The sequence below is a fragment of the Leptonotus elevatus genome, chromosome 17 (assembly GCF_054856555.1).
Source record: "Leptonotus elevatus isolate MCC_2025b chromosome 17, RoL_Lele_1.0, whole genome shotgun sequence".
NCBI lineage: Eukaryota > Metazoa > Chordata > Actinopteri > Syngnathiformes > Syngnathidae > Leptonotus > Leptonotus elevatus.
This window is the reverse complement of record NC_141255.1, coordinates 14,637,802-14,658,898: the sequence shown is the minus strand read 5'-3', so window position 1 is coordinate 14,658,898 and position 21,097 is coordinate 14,637,802. Positions and strand designations below refer to the sequence as shown.

At 41.3% G+C, this 21,097-nt stretch overlaps 1 protein-coding gene across 1 annotated transcript in view; it reads right to left on the bottom strand.

The window, feature by feature from the left end:
• Positions 1-12,928: 12,928 nt before the first annotated feature.
• plxna4 (plexin A4) overlaps positions 12,929-21,097 on the bottom strand; it is a 149,314-nt gene continuing 141,145 nt past the window's right edge. The window contains exons 30-32 of the mRNA XM_086060010.1: positions 19,012-19,224; positions 16,831-16,981; positions 12,929-15,395 (exon numbers count right to left, since the gene is read on the bottom strand). Coding sequence (XP_085916136.1) covers positions 15,300-15,395; positions 16,831-16,981; positions 19,012-19,224 — 460 coding nt within the window. The 3' untranslated portion in view covers positions 12,929-15,299. The remainder of the gene's footprint in view (positions 15,396-16,830; positions 16,982-19,011; positions 19,225-21,097) is intronic.

Below are 21,097 nucleotides of genomic sequence, written 5' to 3'. Positions count from 1 at the left end.
TTAGATTCATTGATTTTTCACCACGACAGGGTGGATGCGGTAAGCTTGGCAACATCCTACTAACTTCAAGATGTTTCTTTAGATGTTTCCTGATTCTGAAGATCAGTGTGGTTGTCGGGCTTTTCTGCAGAGTTTGCTGATCTAAAATCCAGAATCGGGGAAGCCTGATATTCATGCTGCAGGTTTATGCTCACAGAATGACTGAATAAATGTAGCTTTGGGCTTCTCATCCACAGGCCACGGGAAATGTTCGTTAAGGTAGCAAAACACTTATGTCCGCTTCGACACTTTTCACATCACCATCACTGATCTGCCAATCTGACTTGAGTGTACTTCAAAATGAAATACAAAATGGAAAATCTTTTTTTTTTTTTTTTTTAGATCCATCTTGGATGATGATGATGATGATGATGCCGTTGGAGAATCCAAGCAGTTTACGAGGCACTTTATGCGCTGTCTTAATGTGCTCCACTTCAATGCAGCTCCCCGGGAAAATAGCCTATTAAAGTTGATCACGAAAGCATGTCTGCCATCAAAATGCTCGCTTTTTTTTGGTGCTATTTGCCTGAGAGGGATGTTCCTCTTCTCATTTAAATGACAACAATGATTCACCCAATACGCATGCAAATAGACAAAAATGGAGATGAAGATGCGCCTGGGTTTTTTTACACGTGTTTTGCTTTGTCTGGCTGCTGGAGACAAATCTCGTAATCACAATATGGCGGGATTTAGGACACAAGACCTTGCTCTCCATCCTTTTGACAACCCAGATGTCCAGATACTAAACAGCTCCAGTGCATTTAATCCCAAGCATCCTTCTGGAGATTAATTTAAAACTCGCAATAGCAAGAAGGCAGATGCCTTGGCGCGGGCAGAAAGCAAATTCGCAATGACAGTGCTCAACATCGTTCTCTTAAGAAAAATAAATAAATAAATCAAATGTGGACCGTAGAAGGAAGGCGCGCGATTGCTCCTAATCCCCGCGGCAGCGTTTGGCACCACTAATAACGCTAAAGAGGAAGAATATGAGATGCAAAGAGACAGATGTGTCCAACAGGGCTCGCTAGCCTCCCAGCTAAATTAGCCAGTTTGGTTTATTCAAGAGTTGTTGTTGGCGTGTCGCTGGGCCCGCTACAAAGGCATCGCTGGAACATGGCAAAGATGAGAGAGTGACATGCTGTTCACCACTGGCCCTTTATTAAACCCAACAGCTGGGGGGAGAGCTCTGTGCCGGGACTGCCCCCCTCCCCCACCCCTTTCTGACAAAGACAAATGGGAAAAGGTCACACGTTTGGCACATGATCACACGTGCCTGGCTGAGACGACATGAAAGCGGACAAACACGCTTATCAATTCTGCGGATGCACATTTTGGCAGTTGCGAGGTGTGGCACGGCGCTGACAAAAGGTACAAAATGGAGAGTCGATGTTTAGACAGAATGAAGAGTGACAGAATCCGATAAGGCCTGTTTTTCAACTCTTCAAGACTTCCTAGTCAATTCATTGATGAATTAAGGGTTGGTCTTTACACTTCCTGGAGGCCATTTGTTTAAAGGTAACAGGTAAGCCCAAAGGAACACATGACTATAACACAGGCGTGTGCTAAAAATAGCTCACCAGGGACGGGGCATTGCGATTTCCTAGAGATGTTGTTCAAGTGCACTTGAACATATTTCTATAGAAACGGGACTATGACAATTGTTGTGATATTGTAGTGTTTACTTGTCTTACTTGGCATATTGATATTTATCGCTTTCCTATCATAAATATAAATAATATGTGATATCGTAAGAACATGATTAACATAATCAGTTGATGATCAAATGATCATTTCAGAAGTTTGTATCAAGACTCGTGTAAGATATACGACAATACTTTAGACAGCCAATTCCTTCTCCTGCATATTAAAAAATAACTTTGTTTCTTATGGAATATAATTTGTTGACAAAGCATATTTTCCCCATTAACTTGTAAGCTATAAATAAAAATCATTAGCTCCTGTGCTGCACTGTGCTGAAAAAAATATCAATGACGTCATAGATTCATCGACTTCGGCTTGACTTTCATCACAATTATAGTCGACTAAAATATCATGAGTCATTTAACCCCTTGTAGATATCCAGTATCAGTCTCAAGTGTGGAAGTGACAGGACCCAAAATGGGGAAACCAAAAGTCAAAGGATACTTAACTAGAAAAAGTTTGGAATACCCTGCGACAATGTATCCGGAATAAGCCATACCCGACTATTTACTAAGAGTGAATTCATCCCTCAATATGCATGACATTGCTCCGAAGAAATCCCAAGGTGATGATCCATCTAACGGGACCCGAGGCCTTGTCATAACATTGTCACTGCGTCATATCAACATCGGGGTCGTTAATAAAAGCAGACACTGGCTCAATTACTTGGCCTACACACACACGCACACACGCACACACGCACACACACACAGTAGCGTCGACTAGCACATTAGAAGTGCATTTGGCCGACTGTTATGAATAAGCTGCGATTCACAGCAGGTGCATTCATTACGCAAACCTGATTAAAGCGGCGGAGCCCTCGGGCGTCCGAGGTTCCTAATGATCCCGCTCTGCCTTTTGTTATTCATGTCGGCAGAGGTCGGGGCCAATGAACAGCACCCCCCCCCCCCCCCGTTCCCCGACCCTCAAGTGTGCGCTTGTGCCCAATGAGGCCTCATTAATACCACAAGAGCCCCCGGGAAGCCCGCCTCTACCTGCGCCGCAGATGGGTGGAGCCATTACTCGGCATTATGATGTCCACTTGAGTGTGACAAGATGATATATGTTGCGTTTGGCGCTTAATTGCCCCCTTCCCTCGTTTTACTCCGCATTCGCCCCCCTTTTGGAGATGTTCAATGTACCTATTTGCATAATGCGGTGAAACAGACAAATCTTGTAGCAGGGAACAAAAAGCTGCAAATGTTTTTGTAACTGAGCTGGATGTTTTTAAAGTGTCTACTAACATTGACTAAAAATTTTATTTTAAATCTTAGCCATTCATAATGTGAACAGTCAAGTACAATTTGGGACATTTCAAGGCTTCATTAATTCACCAAAAATACCATAAAATACTACTGTGTCTTCCAGGGGCTTAGGTACTTTTACTTTATTTTTGTTTTATGGAGTTTTAGTACACAACTGTTAACTTCTCTTTATACTTACAGATGTGAGAAAGTCTCGCTTCGCCTGAATAGTTGAAAAATCTATATTATGACAGCGATGATTTGATTTGGAATGGGGAAGTTTTATTTTCTCCAAATTACAGTGGGTGTAAAGAGTCGACACACACGCACGATTTTTGTGATATAAAACAATGAGAGCAAGATAAATCATTTCAAAACTTTTACCACCGATAAAAAACTGAGAGGTGAAGTTAAAACGGAACGAAATAATGTGGTTGCACAAATGTGCACACCCTCTCATAACTGGGACAAGGCTGTGCTCAGAATTAACCAATTATATTCATACATGTAAAAAAAAGCACACATCTGACACATTCAAAGTTCCTCTGACTAATCCCAGATACATTTGAGATATTCTAGTAGGCTTTTCCTGACATTTTTTGGTTTGTTTATGGTTTCTTGCACAAGCCGGAAGTTTTTGTGCTAACACATACCTTTCTTTTAAATGATGGAATTGTATTTTAAATAATGCACAGTAGAGCAATGACGTAGTACACAACTACGGAAGCGTCAGTGTTGGCAAAAGTGTATTTCCGAGACGTCTTGATGTTATTAAGTGACACACGCAATCAATAGCACACAGAATGCTACCACATGCACTTTCCTGCACCTTCAAACTTCCTGAAGCTGCACGTACCCCGACTCAGCTCCTCCCTCTGTGCTCCCTCATGCCCATCAGATAGATTCCGGATCACCCTTGCTTGCTGACCAGGCACTAAATTATTCAGTTGAAAATAAGTCCACATTAAAAATGCAATGACCCGCCGGAGTCGCTCACCGGGGAGCAAAACTGCAGCGCTTAACATGTACGAAGGGGAGATCGATTCACGGGACTTTCTATTTATTTATTTTTTATTTTTTAAGTGTGCATCTCTAATGTTGATGAAGTGGGCGTAGATGAAAGTTTTAGCAATACAGATACGAACAGTTAGAAAAGTCGAAAAAGTTTATGCGGCAGCAATGCATGCATCAGCAAGTATCATTTATGAAGGCAAGGTGCCGCTATACTTAAATTTTGCTGACTGTGAACTTCTGGGTGGGGGCGTGCAGCAGCCTATTATAATACACATTTAATAGCCTTGACCCTTGGCCACAACCTGGAGAAGATTCCTCTGGGCAATCAGGTCAAAGTTTGTATAATATTAGTGTGAAGTGCGCGGGTGTGAGCTGGCAATGCTGTGGATATGAGTTGTATTATTCAGTGGTGTTGTTACTGCCTCTTTTTGAACGATGTTAAAGAGGAAGTCAACCTTAAACATTTCTTGACAATCATATGTTATTTGTGACCTCACTAGTCTAAACATGACATTCTGATGACCTCACTCACTGCCATTGACGGCTATAGACGTCAAAAATTCATTTGAACTATTTCTATTAGTTTAACATTTGTTCCCACTTTTGCCAACAAGAGTATGAAAACCTAGATTTTTTTTTATTGTATTAGAACAGATATCAAATCTGTGATTAATCGTGAGTTAACTAGTAAAGTCATGCGATTAATTACGATAAAAAATTGTAATCGCCTGACGCCCCTAATTTTTTACATTCTTTCCCTTATAAATTAAAAAAAGAAATAATTTAAAAAAGAAAAAGAAGGTGCTGGGGTGGGGGGTGTCTGGGGGATTGGGGGCGTGGGGGCGGCTGGGGCTGGGTTGGGGTGGGTGGCGGGGGTGGATGGGGGGCGGGGGGTCGTGGGGGGGCGGGGGTTGGGGGCCGGTGGGGTGCCTGGTGGGCCTGCAGTGCCCCGTCCTGCTGCGTTGGGCCGGGGGCGCGGGCCGTGTTGGGGCGGGGGGCGCTCCTGCTCCTGGGTTTGCTCTCCGGCCGGTGGCCCTGGCGGGGCCCGGGGGTCGTCCTTTGGCGCTGCCGCGGCCTGGGGGGCCCTGAGGTGTTGCGCTTGCTCTGTTCCGGCGGGGGTCGACGGCTCCCCTCTTTGGTGGAGATTTTCATGCATGCCAGATCCACCACACCAGCATCTACCGAAACTCAGACACAATCTGTTTCCTCCTCAGGTTATTGAATCGGTGGAGGCTGGTGTCTGCGGATCTCACGCGGCTTCGTCTGTCCTTCCTTCCTTTTCTCGGTCTCTCCTTTGGTCTCTTGAGGCCTCCCTGATTTTATGTTTTTTGGATTTGTTGGGGTCTGGATGTTTCTTGGGCTGGGGAGGAGTTCTGGTGGGGGGTGTCTGGTCGGTGCTGGATTTCACCTTCCTTGGTTTTCTTCGGTCCCCTCGGGTCTCCTGGTGTTCGGTTTAGGTGAACGATATGAGATTTTTTCTAATAGGTTTTCTGGTGAGCTAACAAATACACGCACGCACGCACGCACGCACATACACATACTCACCCACACACACACAAAACAAAAAAAAAAATATATATATATATATATATATATATATTTAAAAAAAAAAAAAAAGAGCAATGATGATGACATTTCCGAATGAACAATACTGAGCTCTTAAGAAAAAAAAAAAAAGAAAAAAAAAAAAAGAAAAAGAAAAGATTATTAAAAATTAGGGGCATCAGGCAATTAACATTTTTAATTTTAATTGGTCTCAGGTCTCCGTTAACAATCAATCACAGCGCTGTGATTGGTTGTTTCCTGAGACCTGAGCAACAGTGATGTCACTTTTAGTTGACAGCAAGTGGCAAAATAGCCACCCCCTGAAATTGATAAAAATAGCTGGATTTTGCTGCTTAACTCATATTACACTACGCAATATTAACCAGAATGCCATGTTTAGACTAGTGGGGCTGCAGAGAAACTATTATTGTAAAAAAAAAAAAAGGGGGGGGGGGACTTTCACAATCCACTTTAACAAAGTCGCCACTTTGCTATTCTTCGCGATATGACAGTTGTTGTGCCTATTGTTCTTCGACCCTCTGTCCCTCTACTGTTCCTCCATCACCTTGTTTCTGATCAAGAGTGAGTTTTTCCATACCTCCATTACCGAGTTGCTCATGTACGTGTCAGTTGCTTTTCTTGTATACTTGTATAAAATATTTGAGGAATGTGTTTCTTGTCCTTCTCAACGTGTAAAGCAACAGCAAGAGTTGTGAACCTGTCGTATAGGATCAATGGGGGGGGGGGGGGGTTAAAAGCCAGGGCACGTCGCCGCGGCTGCTAAATTAGAGAAAGGACAGCACAAGTGCAAAACACAAACACAAACAGGCGCACTAGAAAAGCATCTGGCCTTTGAGGAAGAAAAAAAACAGGGAGAGTTACTTTTCATCCTTTGTCAGCCATTTTTGGTTTCGCTCCAGGGACTCTTGTCTGGGATAATGCAACTGCAAGACCCTGGTGGGAAGGACAAACGACTTGCCTGTTTATTGGAGGAAAAGGTGTTCTGACGTCTAAACCTGCTGGGCCAATAAAGGATCTGGATTCCAAGATCAATAAATGGAAGCACACGAAGATGAAGGATGCATGATTCTTTCTGTAGTTCTGTGACTAGTACTAACTAATGGGTCTGCACCATTTGTGTGGCCTGAAAAGTTACTAGTATAATATCAATATCAATATTTTCCTAGTGCTGTAGACAGGAGTTTTGGTGATTCAGCACGTCAAGCATTTATTTCTGTGATATTTGAAGAGATCAAATTCAACAGACGACAGTTGCCATGTTGACAAAAATAGAGCCGCAATTTGAGTTGTTTGATTTGGAAGGAAATGACTTTCTTGGATGTTTATGGTTTTGCAATTGATTTAGAATAACCTAAATAAAAATGATGAGCATTAACCTGGAAGTAGAAATGTGAAAAACATTTTTTTTACTCAGTTCACCAACAATGGAGGTGTTTGCTTTTGTGCCTTTAAGTCTTGATTTGGTGCATCAATTTCAAAAATTTTGTATGTATTCATTATTTTATTCATTTGGCTAATTAAATAATTGATTAATCAAGTAAATGTAAATAATGATTAATGGATGAATTATGATGAGTGAATGGCTTTTTCATATAAATATTAGTTGAGAAAATATTTACTGTATTGATCTGCTTAATTAAATAACTGTGGTTATTAATTCATTTTATTTGGATACAGCCAAATCACAACAGAAGTTAAAAGTAAATGTATTTGATATATATATATATATACACACACACAAAGCTAAAACTAAGACTGAGTATTTCTGTATTTGATCGGGGGGGGGGGGGGCTGTGGACCGGTGGGGTGCCTGGCGGGCCTGCAGTGCCCCGTCCTGCTGCGTTGGGTTGGGGGCGCGGGCCGTGTTGGGGTGGGAGGGGGGCGCCCGGCGGGGCACGGGGGTCGTCCTTTGGCGCTGCCGCGGCCTGGGGGGCCCTGAGGTGTTGCGCTTGCTCTGTCCTGGCAGGGGTCGACGGCTCCCCTCTTTGGTGGAGATTTTCATGCATGCCAGATCCACCACACCAGCATCTATCGAAACTCAGACACAATCTGCTTCTCCCTCAGGTCATTGAATCGGTGGAGGCTGGTGTCTGTGGATCTCACTCTGCTTCGTTTGTCCTTCCTTCCTTTCCTCAGTCTCTCCTTTGGTCTCTTGAGGTCTCCCTGATTTGTTGGAATTTTGATGTTTCTGGGGTTGGTGAAGGACTCTGGTTGGTGGCCCGGTGGGTGGTCGGTGCTGAATTTCACTTTCCTTTCTTTTCTTTGGTCCTTCCTCGGGTCTCCTGACGGCGGTGTTCGGTTTAGGTGAACAGTATGAGATTTTTCAATAGGTTTTTGGTGAACTAATGAATACACACACACTCACACGCACGCACGCACACACGCACATACACATTATCACCAACATACGAAATAATAATAAGAAAAAAAAGGAGAAATGATGATGACATGTCATACCGAATGAAAAATAATGAGCTCTTAGAAAGAAAAAAAAAGAAAAAAAATGTCATTATTAATGTACCATTTAAAATAAAAAAATAAAATTTCTAACCCTAACCCTAACAAAATATTTTTTTATTTTACTAAATCATTAGTCAATTGATTTATTGGAAATTTGAATCAAAAATATAGATTTATAAAGTCAACAAATTTAACAGTAAACTGAACATTTACACACACATATATATATATATTTTATTAATAATGAATACTTATTTTAATTTGATTTAATGAAGATAAAATAAATATAGACATGAATTTAACAAATATATTGATTAAATATATGGTCAACTTATTGAATTGGATTAAGGATAAATTAGAAATTTGACAATATAATGAAATATTAATTTGGCTAATTAACTACAACTAAATTATTTACAAATGATACAATTCAACAAGCATTGCTTATCATTTTATCATTAAAATAAACTAGTCACATCTTTCTTTCTTTTATCTCGTAATTTCCAAATGCCATCTGGCCACTTTAAAAAATCCATTATGGACCTTGTGCCCCTTGCCCCGTCCGTGGATGTCAAGAATCACAAATGAATACTATTTATAATCCACATCCCTAATTCCGCATCTTAGTCCATGACGAGCATTGTGTACTTGTTCTAAGGTGATCCATAGGAGCATTTAGCTGGCCGGCAGCCAATTATATCAGCTTGTGCTCACGCAGCGCAGTGTTGCCATGGCGCTGGCAGGGCTGCGACGATCCGGTGTTTGGCAGGTGTTGAAACAACTACCCGTGGCACAACACACTCAAACAGGGGCCCAATTATCTCGGTCAAAACAATCAGCATGTGTGAAGAGACGTGACGGTACACCTGCGACACGGCTTTTCATATTAAAACGTGCCGCTTCTTGCCCCGACGACTCTCTCACGTGTTCGTCCTCATCTATTGCTCTCACCCTAGGCTCACATGGTTGCGGCTTTGTAAAAGTTGCACGATACATTACCATTAAAGAGTCAATAGAAGAACAACATAGTTTCAATTAAGAAAGTGTTTTAAAACTAGTCAAAACGGCAATTTACTTTCTCAATAAGCAGGAACAAATGGGGAAAAGAATCATCAACTCAAGTTGACGATATTTGGGGAATTTCACTCCAATCACTCTCCACTTTTTGTTAGTGACATCCCGAAACTTGTTCATACAAATCATCTATCCTACTTAGCAAAAAAGATTCTTTGATTTAACTGGTTCATTCAAGTAACACTAAGGAACTTTTCAACCTTAATAAAATATTTCCATAACTCTTCGGATGAAACATCAACTTCAAAGTAGTTGAATGATACCTTTGCCATGGCCTGAGGAGGATGGTAAGAACACTGCCACACAAAAAACTACAAATGTGCTGTCTGCTTTATGGCAGACGTCACTTCCCCCTTTACCCATTTGTTACAAAGACCAAAGGCAATTTGAATGTCGTGAGCTAAAAAATGACGCAATGTGCTTGTCCTCATGAGAAATGTGGTCTTCCTTCAGGCATAACGTTACCGACTTTGTCCATATGGCGGCGCCATAATCAACTTGAAAAGAATCACAGTTCAGCTGTATTTAACTATAAAGTTCAATATGTGTGCAATTAATCTTTAAGGACTATACGTTTCTAAACGTGTGTTTAGGTATAATTTATTTGACATTAACTCATTCACTCGCAGCCATTCTCACTGAAGCAACCCCCTTCACTCCCGGCTGTTTTACTGGATTTTGACTGATTTTGCAAGGCCCACAGAATATAGTCTTATAATGCTATCAAAACTTGGAACCTACCAAAAGAAAGATTAGAGTCTCTTTTTTTCATCATTCATCTGTTTCCGTTTTGCTGCAATTAGCATTAGAATATAGCTAAATTTCATCATTATTCACCAATCTGTTAAGAATTGTGGGTAAATGAGCTTTTTTCAACATGGCCCTTGTTAATCTCTTTTGCTCTGCTGCCACCTGCTGGCCGTTTTTGTAATAACTACAATTTCTTCAACCGTTCTCTGCAGTTGAGAGGCTGCATTAAAGCCGTCTGTATGCTCTAGCATAAAAAACAACATTAAAAACGTATAAATATGTCTTTGGGACACTTAATTTTTTTAAAATAGAACATATTTGTATGTTTTTGGAGCAAATGAGTGAACGTGAGCTACTCGGTTTAATGTGTTCCATCGCCATTGAAATCAATGCAAATGCCATTAATCCGTGTGGATTTTCAAGAACAAAAATAGCACTCAATATATAATATTGCACTTTATAAAAACGTTCATTCATGACAATTAAATAGAATGTCAATAAATTACTTTGCTTCAGTTCAATGGACATTATTTTTGTGTTCAAATATCCAATACTATTAGTTAGTTAGCTAACTATTAGTTATTATTAGTTAGCCCGTCTATAGCATTTCTCATTATGTATCATTGTTTGATTGTTAGCATTAAGCCAAGCAACGGACTTTCCCAACTGGGAGTGGAAAAAAGAAGAAGCTTGAAACCTCTTTTGAAGTCACTATTCAAAAACTTGTAAGATGGATCATTTGTAGCTCAAGGCGCTACTTTTCCTACATTTCAGTGTGGATAAAATCATATATATTAAATATACCTTTTAGGGGAAAAAAACTTGTATTTTAATGTCGGTCATGAGCGTGGTACGTATTTTTGAGGTGGTACATAAAGTTTGAAAAGCACTGCATGACACTCATTCGTCAAACTGTCATCTGTTTCTGCACATGTTTTGCCTCTGTTGTTTTCGCCTTGCCTTGCTGCCTTCATTAGCATCCCTCTGCTGCAGTGCAGTTTCTATTGACAACCGGCCCAGCTCGGAGAATGCCGGCAAAACATTGGAAAACATGACTGCCTGGAACATAAACACCGCTCTCGGCACGTCCCAAGTCCACTCCCTCTGTTTCATCTCTTTTTGATTTGAATCATTTGCCTTCAATTTAAAACACTGCTTTTGAAAATCTCCCATTGATATTCACTTTTAGTCCTGTTAAACTGCAACCAGCATCCCTCCCTGACATCATCCCTCGAGGGAGAAGGATTTACAAGGAGGAATGCCAAGCGGATGGGCAGGAGAGCGTTGGGAAGGTGCGTACCTGGAAAAGCCCTGGCTGCTGCATCAAAGCGGCCGACGGATTTTCTGTCAATGCGCTTTACCGACTCCTACTCGCCGGGAATTTCTCACGCATCCGCTTGTCCTTAGAATCACTCGCCAGTCTGACGATTACGTCACTGAGGACAACTGTTGGGTACAAGTCAAATGATTGCTTATATGACGTTAATAGAAACACCAACCCTTTGTTTTCTTTAGTCCTTCCTCGGGTCTCCTGATGGCGGTGTTCGGTTTAGGTGAACGGTATGGGATTTTTTAATAGGTTTTTGGTGAACTAATGAAAGAAAAAGAAAAAAAAAGAATCACCAACTCAAAGTCCACTACTGGAGTTTCTTCATAGTTAAATTGCTTTGTTTTAGCATTAGCCCATATGATATTGTTTATTGAAATACTACAGAAAAATGTATTACAGTACTAATATCTGAAAAAAATAATTGCGTAATGAATTGCAATCGCAATATTGAGAGAGGTGTGGAGGGGATCACAATTAGATCAGCCCTATAATTTAGAGATAGTTGCTTTTTGGGGTGAACATTTTCAGGTTAACTTAGTTTGTGTCCACCTGTTCAATATTTTTGTCCTTTTTGCACAATAAGGAGCTGGAGTTCAAAATTCACAGCACGTGTCTCAGGATGTCCACTTCTACACCTTTCTATGATGCTTCCAGTCTCTGTGTATCTTTGTTAGTTATAACACGTACCTCAACAACCTGGGTGGAATTTTGCCTTTTACCACATTGTTCCAGAACAGAAAGTTGTGCGCAAGTATTAAAACATTCAATAGTCGGCATACAAAAGTTTCCAGCAGGTCAAATTAAGTTCACCTGTAAAATGTGTACAGTACTGCATTTTTGGTACATCATGAAATCTCACGCAAAAGTCCAATACTAACTTTTGTCAGTAGTGTATGTTTAGACTGTTTAAAAAGTCCGTATAAAACCACAAAATAAGCAAATACATGCATTAAACTTACTTGAAAAATCAACATTTTAATATATTTTAATTGAGTTAGTTAGGATAGCCTGAAGGGCTATAGTACATGATGTGCAGCAGAGACTTATTATGCACAATTACAAACACAAACTCATCGTTTTTATACTATGATGTCACTTTTGCAGTCTTCTAAGATGAAAGCACGCCACGTTGGACGACTCGAAATGACCTGCATGTTGTTAACACTGTACAAAGATAGCAATAAGCTAATAGTAGCTTACCTAGCATGTCCAACAACAACTGTAAAATATCTCCCCAGTTGGGAAAAAAATAAATTAAACAAGGCGTCTTTATAACTCAAACAATATTGAATGTTTTATTTTGTCAATTTTCTGCCGAGGTCTTGGTCGTTCGCTCATGACAGCTTCTGTGACATGTGTCGCAGTGTAGTGACGTTATTTCTTATTGTAATTTATTTTTAAATTAACTTTATTGGAGTTAGGTTGGAAATCATTTGGGAGTGTAGGACTATATAGTGTAACTAATGTTTTGGCTACTGTGCCCATCAAGTTTTGGGTGTACCTAATATTTTGGCCAATTTTTGGACACTTTATTAGGCACACGTTGTTTAAAAACTAAATCTTCCCATATCCTGATTGGTTTAGACGTCCTTTGGGGGCTGGTCCCAATTCGGGGGCTGGTCCCAATTCAGTGTACTATAAACCAATGTTGCTCAGATTGTCGCCATTTCAACACTATTAGGTCGATGTTTTTTTCTTTATACACCTGATATTGAACATTGTATATACAAAATAAAAAATAAACAAGATCCTTGGTTTCTTAATAAAGTTTATTCTATATTACAAATAGTATTTTGTTCTGGACTGCAAAATAGGAATGCATTATATTTACATACACAGGTATACAATTAATTATAACAAAGTTAGAGAAGCTCACCTTCTATCCCCCCCGGGCTGTTTTGATCTCTTGATAAGATACTCTTTATCTTCAAATATGGTCTAGTAAAAGTATGTTTTTTGTGTGTAACACCTGCTATAATACTGAGCTAGGAGGACTGTACCGTACCGTACTGTACTGTAGTTCCTACAAAACGTTTCAAGGTGGAAACTTTATCTTTGCTCTGTCACTCGGTGGTGCGTATGTACACATGACTGGTAGGGCTTCTACACACAGTGTTTATTTATCTTAGCTACATGAAGGACACGGCCAATTTAGAAGTCTACCCATTTACTCCAGCCTTCTCCAGCTCCATGTCTTTGATATGTTGAACAGCCACTGTGACCAGCGTACACCCCACGAGCGGCTTGTGGCTGCAGAACGTGAGCGACAGGAAACCGGGACATCCCATCCGCAGCTCCATTTTCATCCAAATCAGTCAACATGCAAGGGGGAAGAGCACAGTGGTGCCTTGAGATACGAGATTAGAGCTTTTTCGAGATGCAGGCCGTTGCTTGGATGATTTTTTGCTTTGACTTGAGAGCAAAACCTTGACACTCTAGCACTGTATGGCGGCAGTGATTTAAATCACTTCACAATAAGCAGCAGTTTAGCAGATAGAATTAGTCAACAAATCTTCAAAAAAAGAGGCTTAAAGTTGTTCAAGTTTACTCTCAAACTAAACATGAACCAAAGAGAAGTACGTCTGTATTTGAAACAACCATATATCATAGCCTTTAAGCCAGCTAGCAAGCACATTACACATTTTTGGTTGTTTCTTTAGGGGGAGGCTGGAACGAATTAATGACATTTCCATTCATTCAAATGGGAAATGACGATTTGAGATTTACAGCCAATATGTGTATCTCAAGGCATCACTGTACACTATAATCAGGTTCTGCAGCGTCAACTGGATAAAGGTTCCACCTTAAACTTCAATACCTATATCTGCTTTTCCCTCTCTCGTCTTTCAAGCAAAACAAAGTTAAACAAACACATCCACATCATCATCGCAAGGCTTAGAGTTCTTATTTTTCTTTTTTTTTTCTCCTTAAATAAGTTTTTCTTAAATGGTTTTACATGCGCTTAAAAAGCCAATAAAGGTGGAGCGAGGGAGGCCTTCGCACATTCACATCACCACATGGGGCACGTTGTCAAGGCAAAAGAAAGGGCAGAGCTTCACAGGATACAAGAGGTGGCCTCGCGCTCTGGTTCATCCGACAAGTCGTCATTCAGTTCATTGGCGCTCTCCATTGTTCTGTTTGTTTGTCTGTTTTCCGAGAGGCGCGAAGACGACACCGGCGCCTCCGCGGCTACACTACGGCCGGCGTCCACCTTGAAGGCTTGTGCAAAACAGGAAAGAAAGATGTGGAAAAGCCAGGAGCCACGGAGCATCTCCACAAACTGAGGTCAGAAAAGTAGCACACAGGTTCCAGTCACAAGTTTTTTTGTTTTTTTAAAAGTTCATTTAGTGGTTGTCCTTTTTTTTTTGTAGGCTATTTTTTGATGTTGTTGTCCGTGTTCCTCTGTGGCACTTGACAAATACATTTTTTTTGTGTTGAAAATGTCAAGCTCCTTTGGTTTTTAGGCTGACCAACATTGTATGTCCGCACATCCCGGGACATTGTTGATTGGTGTGCGTGTGTGCGTAAATGTGTGTGTATGTGTGCTTTCAAACCACACACACACACACACACACAGAAGTTATCATCTTTGTGTGCTTCTTACAGAGGAGCCCACTTGGGCCTTCGTCGAGGAGAAAGTTTTTAGCCGGATGGAAGTTCGGAAGCTAACGCTAGTAAATGTGTGCTAATGTTGGGGTCGAGGGGACGCGGGGGCTCTGCAGCATTGTCAGTGTCCCCCTGAGCCCTTCACCTCAGCCTTAAATGCAAATCCAGCTACAAGGGAGAGAAAACCAAACAAAACATTTGCATTGATCCCAGTCAAAGATCGATAGAACCGCCGTCCTTTTGTCATACTTCTCCCAGTTTGAAAGAATTACACCAGTCAGTAAATTCTCAAAGGCAACGCAAAAATGTATTGTATATGTATGCAGCAGTGGATGAGGGACGAAAACAATTCAATCGAGGAAGCAGGAATGAAAATCCAAAACGAAAGAGGAACAGGTTTTCGCTCAGGCACGGCTCGGTGTCGGACAAGAGTGTGGGCGGTGGCGGGCGGGTGGGCGAAAGGGTCCGGGGATGTCTCTTCTCTTCTTCCCAGTGCATCCTGGGAAGTGCGGTCCTCAGCTCTCCAGCGTCATGAAGGCCACCACCTGCTCCAGCTTGAAGGCCAGCCTCTGCTTCCTGGCCGCGTCGTCCTGCTCCAGTGCACAGACAATCTGACACAAACATAAAGACAAACAAAATGAATGCCTGTATTGTCGTATGCTCTGTTTGTATGTGTTGCTGCTCCGTGTACCCTTTATTCTAGCCTCCTCAAACAAGCCAAAAACAAATGTTGCAATGAGTTTTTAATGTGGAAAATAGCACTCTATAAAACCACAATTAAATATAATGTAAAGAATTAAACCATTTGTGATTAAATCATTGCAGCTTCTTCTAGTGTGCTGACTTGGCCACCAGGGTGTAGTATAATACAGTCACATATGAAGAAGAGTTTCACCACTACATGAAGGAAATCAGTAAGCTGCAGTAGTATTTTCGGGTTAGGGTTAGGGTTAGGGTTAGGGTTAGGGTTAGGGTTAGGGTTAGGGTTAGTATCAGTATCAGTATTAGTATCTGAATATGACTGGATAGCTGATACACGCCCGTGCAAGCTGTTGACGCGACAGCGCGAAGAAGCGACGGCCATCTTGCTCCTCCCATCTCGTAAGCAGACTACTGTATAAACTATATAGTATACGTACAGATTAGACATATACAGCTTGTAGGAAGTTAGTATAGGGTCGGGGGCGGGGTGGTCACTATTTTTTAACAAGTAAAAAAACAAAACAAGTGGACAGTATGTGCTGCCTTGAAGACCCCCTTTTTCTTTTATCCCTCAGTTTCTTAGACCCCAATATTAGATTTGGCAGAGGCATCTTTTGTTGAATTACAGTTATAATTCTTTAATAAAAATGTCCTCCTGTAAAAATCATTAAGCTAATTACATGTATTTAGGGCAATTTGTAAAATGTCTGAAGTCCTCTTGTTCAAATTAAAACATCATAAATCATGATGTTTCTACCAAGTACGGTCTCAAATGTTCTCCAATTTCGATATTCTTGGGAGGAGCAATATGGCGGCCTCGCAGCTTCAAAGGTCTTGGTCTAGCTTGGATAAACTTGTGTTGCTCGTTTAACAGCTTTGTGTTAAAAAATCCAATCCTTAAAGTGTTGTAACAATGCCGCGTAGATGCTAAGCTCATGAGCAGGTTTCTTGTTGTCAGTTAGCATTAAGCTAGCAGACATAAACGAAAAGTTAATGGTTTTAAATACTAATTACTACTCGTTATTTTATGTTTAGTTTGAAATACAACTTCAAATGTGAGCTCAGTTGACTTCATTGCCACCATACAAGGCTCTTTATTTCAAGGTTTTGCATTACTGTATATGTTAGCATTAAGCTAACAGACATCGAACCAAATTATATGTTTGGTTTGAACATTTGTGTTTTTTAACATACAAGGTTTAATTCAGTTTGACGCACTCTTTGCTCCTTTTTAGAAAACAGGGCGAGTGTTAGCGAGCACGTGCTAAGAAATACTTTTATATGTGTCTTTTCAGAAATTTAAATGTGTTCAAAGCATGTGTGGGGGTAAAACCATAAACCTACCTCCTCAGTGTATTTGCCCACGTAAGAGTAGATCTCACTCAGAGAGCTCATACTGTTGAACTCGCTCATGTGCATGCGTGATTGTTCGGCCAAGTAGGCGTTCATGTCCTGGTCGCTGATGGCCGGCATCTTGTTGATGTCTGAGTAGTACCTGCACACACACACACGCACACGCACACACACGGAGGGTTTCAACCTTGAATACCAGAGCACACGTTCACACTTGGTTGGTGGCAGCAGCAGCAGCATCTGTGTTGCATCCATCAGCAATGTTAATTAAAGCCGCTTATTTGCATATTTAAATCCCGCAGCTCCATCCAAGTGGAGGACAAGCGCACTGCTTTTTTTTTTTTGGCTGGGTGGTGTAGGGCGTGTGTGCGGCAGGGAGAAAGGCTGCATGGCTAGATGTCATCAGCTGGTAGTTGTTCAGGACCTTTACATGCAGGCCCATCGTACCCCAACACCTGTGCGCTGGTCGTGTCCACAGCGCAGTGCATCTGGCTCTAAAACGTTTTTAATTGCATATTGTAGTATGTAGCTCATGGGCTATACATACATAATGTCACAATACTGTATACATTACATTGTAATGATTACAACATTCTACAAATAGCATCATACAATACAACACGTGACTTACTATTCATGTCATACTACACATGGAGTAGTAATATAGCTCAAACCAGATTATAGACAGTATACATTAAGACACCATGTGAACTATAAGCATTGTGTGGCGTGTAGTAACTCACCATGTATTTACATTGTAAGACTCCGTTATAGGAGGACATGATGTTTGATATGATAAGAGATTCATGGATGTAAAGCAATAACAACTAGAGAATGCAATTTCTGGAGAAATTGTGTTTGACGTCTGTGAGGCTGAACAAAAGATTGTAGAATGATTTGGAATAATACTGAATGATGTAGTAGTAGTAGTAGTTGTTGTTGTAGGACTTCGGCACTTTTTTTGGGTCACTTCCTGTTCAATTTTGGGCACTTCCTGTTGTTTTTGGACGGGTTATTTCCTGTTAAATTTGAGGCACTTTCTGTTAATTTTGGGACACTTTTGGGGCATTTCTTGTTCAATTTCAATAAAATAGCTTTGTTTTTTAGTCCCTTAACACTTAAAACAATAAACATGAATTACAGGCAGAAAATTTTACTGCTTACAATATTTTGTCCTTTAGTATTTGTTTAACTTTATAACAGAGAGAAAAATTGGCTGACTGTTGCCAAATTTGTGGAGGGAGAGGGTGCATGCTTCAATGTCATTATCTTTGCCTTCTGTAATTAGGTGTTAATGTTGTTGTTGTTTTGTTTTAAAAGGCAGACTTTTGCCGATTTCAAACCATATATATATACACCCCCCCCCCCCCCACACACACTTATAGTAACACACCGCTTATAGTACCAAGTACATTCTGTATGACATTGGACACTCGACCTGCGTGCCCGTTTTTTATATGAAAAGCATTTTACGACAACGATCCACTTTTAATTCAAACAAAGGGCCGTAAAATGTCTGCTTCGCAAAAGTGCTGACCCGTACACCGCCGCACTTGTAAACAAATGACTTTAATGGCCGCCGCACTTTCTTCTGGTGGAGGCCGGCCATCAAACCGGGCCATCAAATTCATGGAAAGTCTCATAATTTCTGCAGGTCGCCTCACTTCGCATGCTTAAATTAATGACACAAACATCCTGCAGCTACTTGAAACCTGAAATTCACTTACTACTTCTTCTCAAACTTCGAACCTACTCAACTAGTAGCCCTCTGGCGTAGTGTCTGATGAATCAGCATCCTCACACCTGCACGCACGTATCAGTAAATCAGTTTGCAGGAACACAACGCACATGACTAATGAGGGCACTGCTGAGCCTTAAGCCTCGCACACATACGCTGCTGCCTGCTTCCAAAAGCTGCTGGCGCATGAATAACGTGCGCTGCGGCGCCATCTTTTATTCACGAGCCTTTCCCAGCGCCCTTAGACAAGTAAATGTAATAGAAGTCTCATTTGGACAAATGACTGCATGTATATAGTCTCTCACACACACGCTCCAAAGGTTTCATGCTGCAAGGTCCTCACATCCATTCCCACTAATCAGTCCAAATATGGGTTTGGCGGCTTGTAAATAACAATCTGAAACGGAATCCCGCAGAGTCATGCCAGAGCTCACCTCTCCACCCAGCTCTTGTAGCTGGGGATGTCCTTGGCATACAGCAGCTTGTTGGACGGCGAGTCCTTCCCAAGGCGGTGCTCCGAGGTGGAGCAGGAGTCCATGAAGGTCTGGGCCACCACAGACAGGCAGGCGTCGGTGATGCTGCTCTTGTGGATGTCGAACACGAACTGTGGGTTCTTGATCACGTTCACCCAGAAACGCAGAGGTAGGCTGCCGGCCGAAGAACAGAAAAAATAGCAGTTGATATAAAATTCTCAAACAGGCATTGACCTCACTGTGGACTGCATAATCACGCCGTCCATATTGGCATGTTTGTGTGCTATGTTGTGCCTGTCCTGAATAATAAAAACATAAACGGCAGGTTTCCTCACAAGGCTTGTTTCTCGCAAAATGACTCACTATTGGGTCATCTGGATGCGAACGCTGCTCGGCTTAGTTGGTGGTAGGAGAGCTACAAGCTGCTTGGACATCTTCACAATCGTCTGCAAAACCTCTGATCGAGGAAATACAATCATGAATAAAAATTTAAAAAAACACCCGTCCATCCAGGCCCACAAAGCTATTAAGATGGACAATCAAGCACAAGAGGATTTGGACCACAGGAAGTAAAAGTCTGCATTATGACTTGAACATTAATCGAGGCAAAGAATCTAGAGGGATTAGGTGCGGGGGATCAGAGGGATATTTAGGCTGCCGCTAAGCCGCCCCAGCTGCCCCGTTCTTTGAGTTCTTTCAAATGATTCTGAGTGTTCAAAAAAAGCACCGCAATAACACCCACGCATCATCAATTATGTGGAGAATCACAGGATTGTCCGCAGTTTCTCATGCTGGGTAATTTCTGCAGATGGTAGATGACAGTCATCTGTGCACTTTGTTTAAATATCAACTGCCAGTATTTGTCTAGTAATATAAACGTTGGTCTAGTCGAATAAATACAACATGAGCCGTATATGTACTCGCTTTCTTCATGAGCCTGGCTTAAAAGATTATGTAATATTTATAGTTAAAAAAAATATCTGTGCAAAGAAATTGATGATGTAGTATAACATCGTGTGCGATTGGGCATAGTTTTTTAGATGTTTTATCATGCCAGTCTACAGATTTGCCCAGTAGTATAAATTGCAAAACAAGAGTAAGAATTATAGTGACAGGATTTAGCAAAGCAAATTTATTTCTGATTTTTGAATGAGTGTGCTTACTGTGTATTATGTGTTACTTATTGTCTTTCTAATAAATTCAACTAAGCGCTTATTCATGGTGTTTTGCTACTATTTCACTTTATCAAGCAGTTGGCATAGTTTCTCCATCTTCTCTTGTTCTCTCTTCTTTGTTGGTGTACGTAGCATATTGAGCTAGCTACAGCTTGTCCTCCTTGTCAGAAACTATTCTTATTTGGTGCTGCGGAGGCAAGAATTAGTGAAAAGGTCGTGCATAGCTGAGCTAACAAGCCAGCTGCAGCTCGTAGCTCCTGAAGCACAAGTTAGCTTAGCGGCTAGGCATTCCCAAGCAGCCGGGAAAGAGGATGGGTGACTGTTTGTACTACGCACTGTTATTATTATTATTTTTTTTCTTAAACCAGACCAGACTTGGTGAAAAAAACAAAGCAGTGCTGAACAGTGGCAGGTCCTCCAATTTCATGGTCAGATGTGCTTGACATCACTTGAGGTCATCAACAAGCGCTATCACAATTGAGTCCAAATCGTTACCAGTCCAAATCTGCCACATGTAGCGTGCGCACTTAGTAAGACATCATTTTTAGCATGACATAATGTAAAGTAAGATCTGTAATGTTTATGAGAATCTCAATAAAGCCAATCATGGTTTTCCCTCCGCGTCCACCTTCTTATTTGTCCCTTGACACACATGATGTGAGTGAAGCATGCTGGGATCTTTGGCAAAGGGTCAGGAGGCTAATAAGACATTAGCGTGCGTTTAACTCCCACATAGTCCACTTGCCTTTTTTCATTATTTCACTGCCCCTCCTTCACAGCTCACTTAACCCCTCGCCACCCTCGAGTTCATCAGCACATATTACAATTAATCGCACATTTGTGACCGTGGAGATTTCCACCGGGAGTTCTGG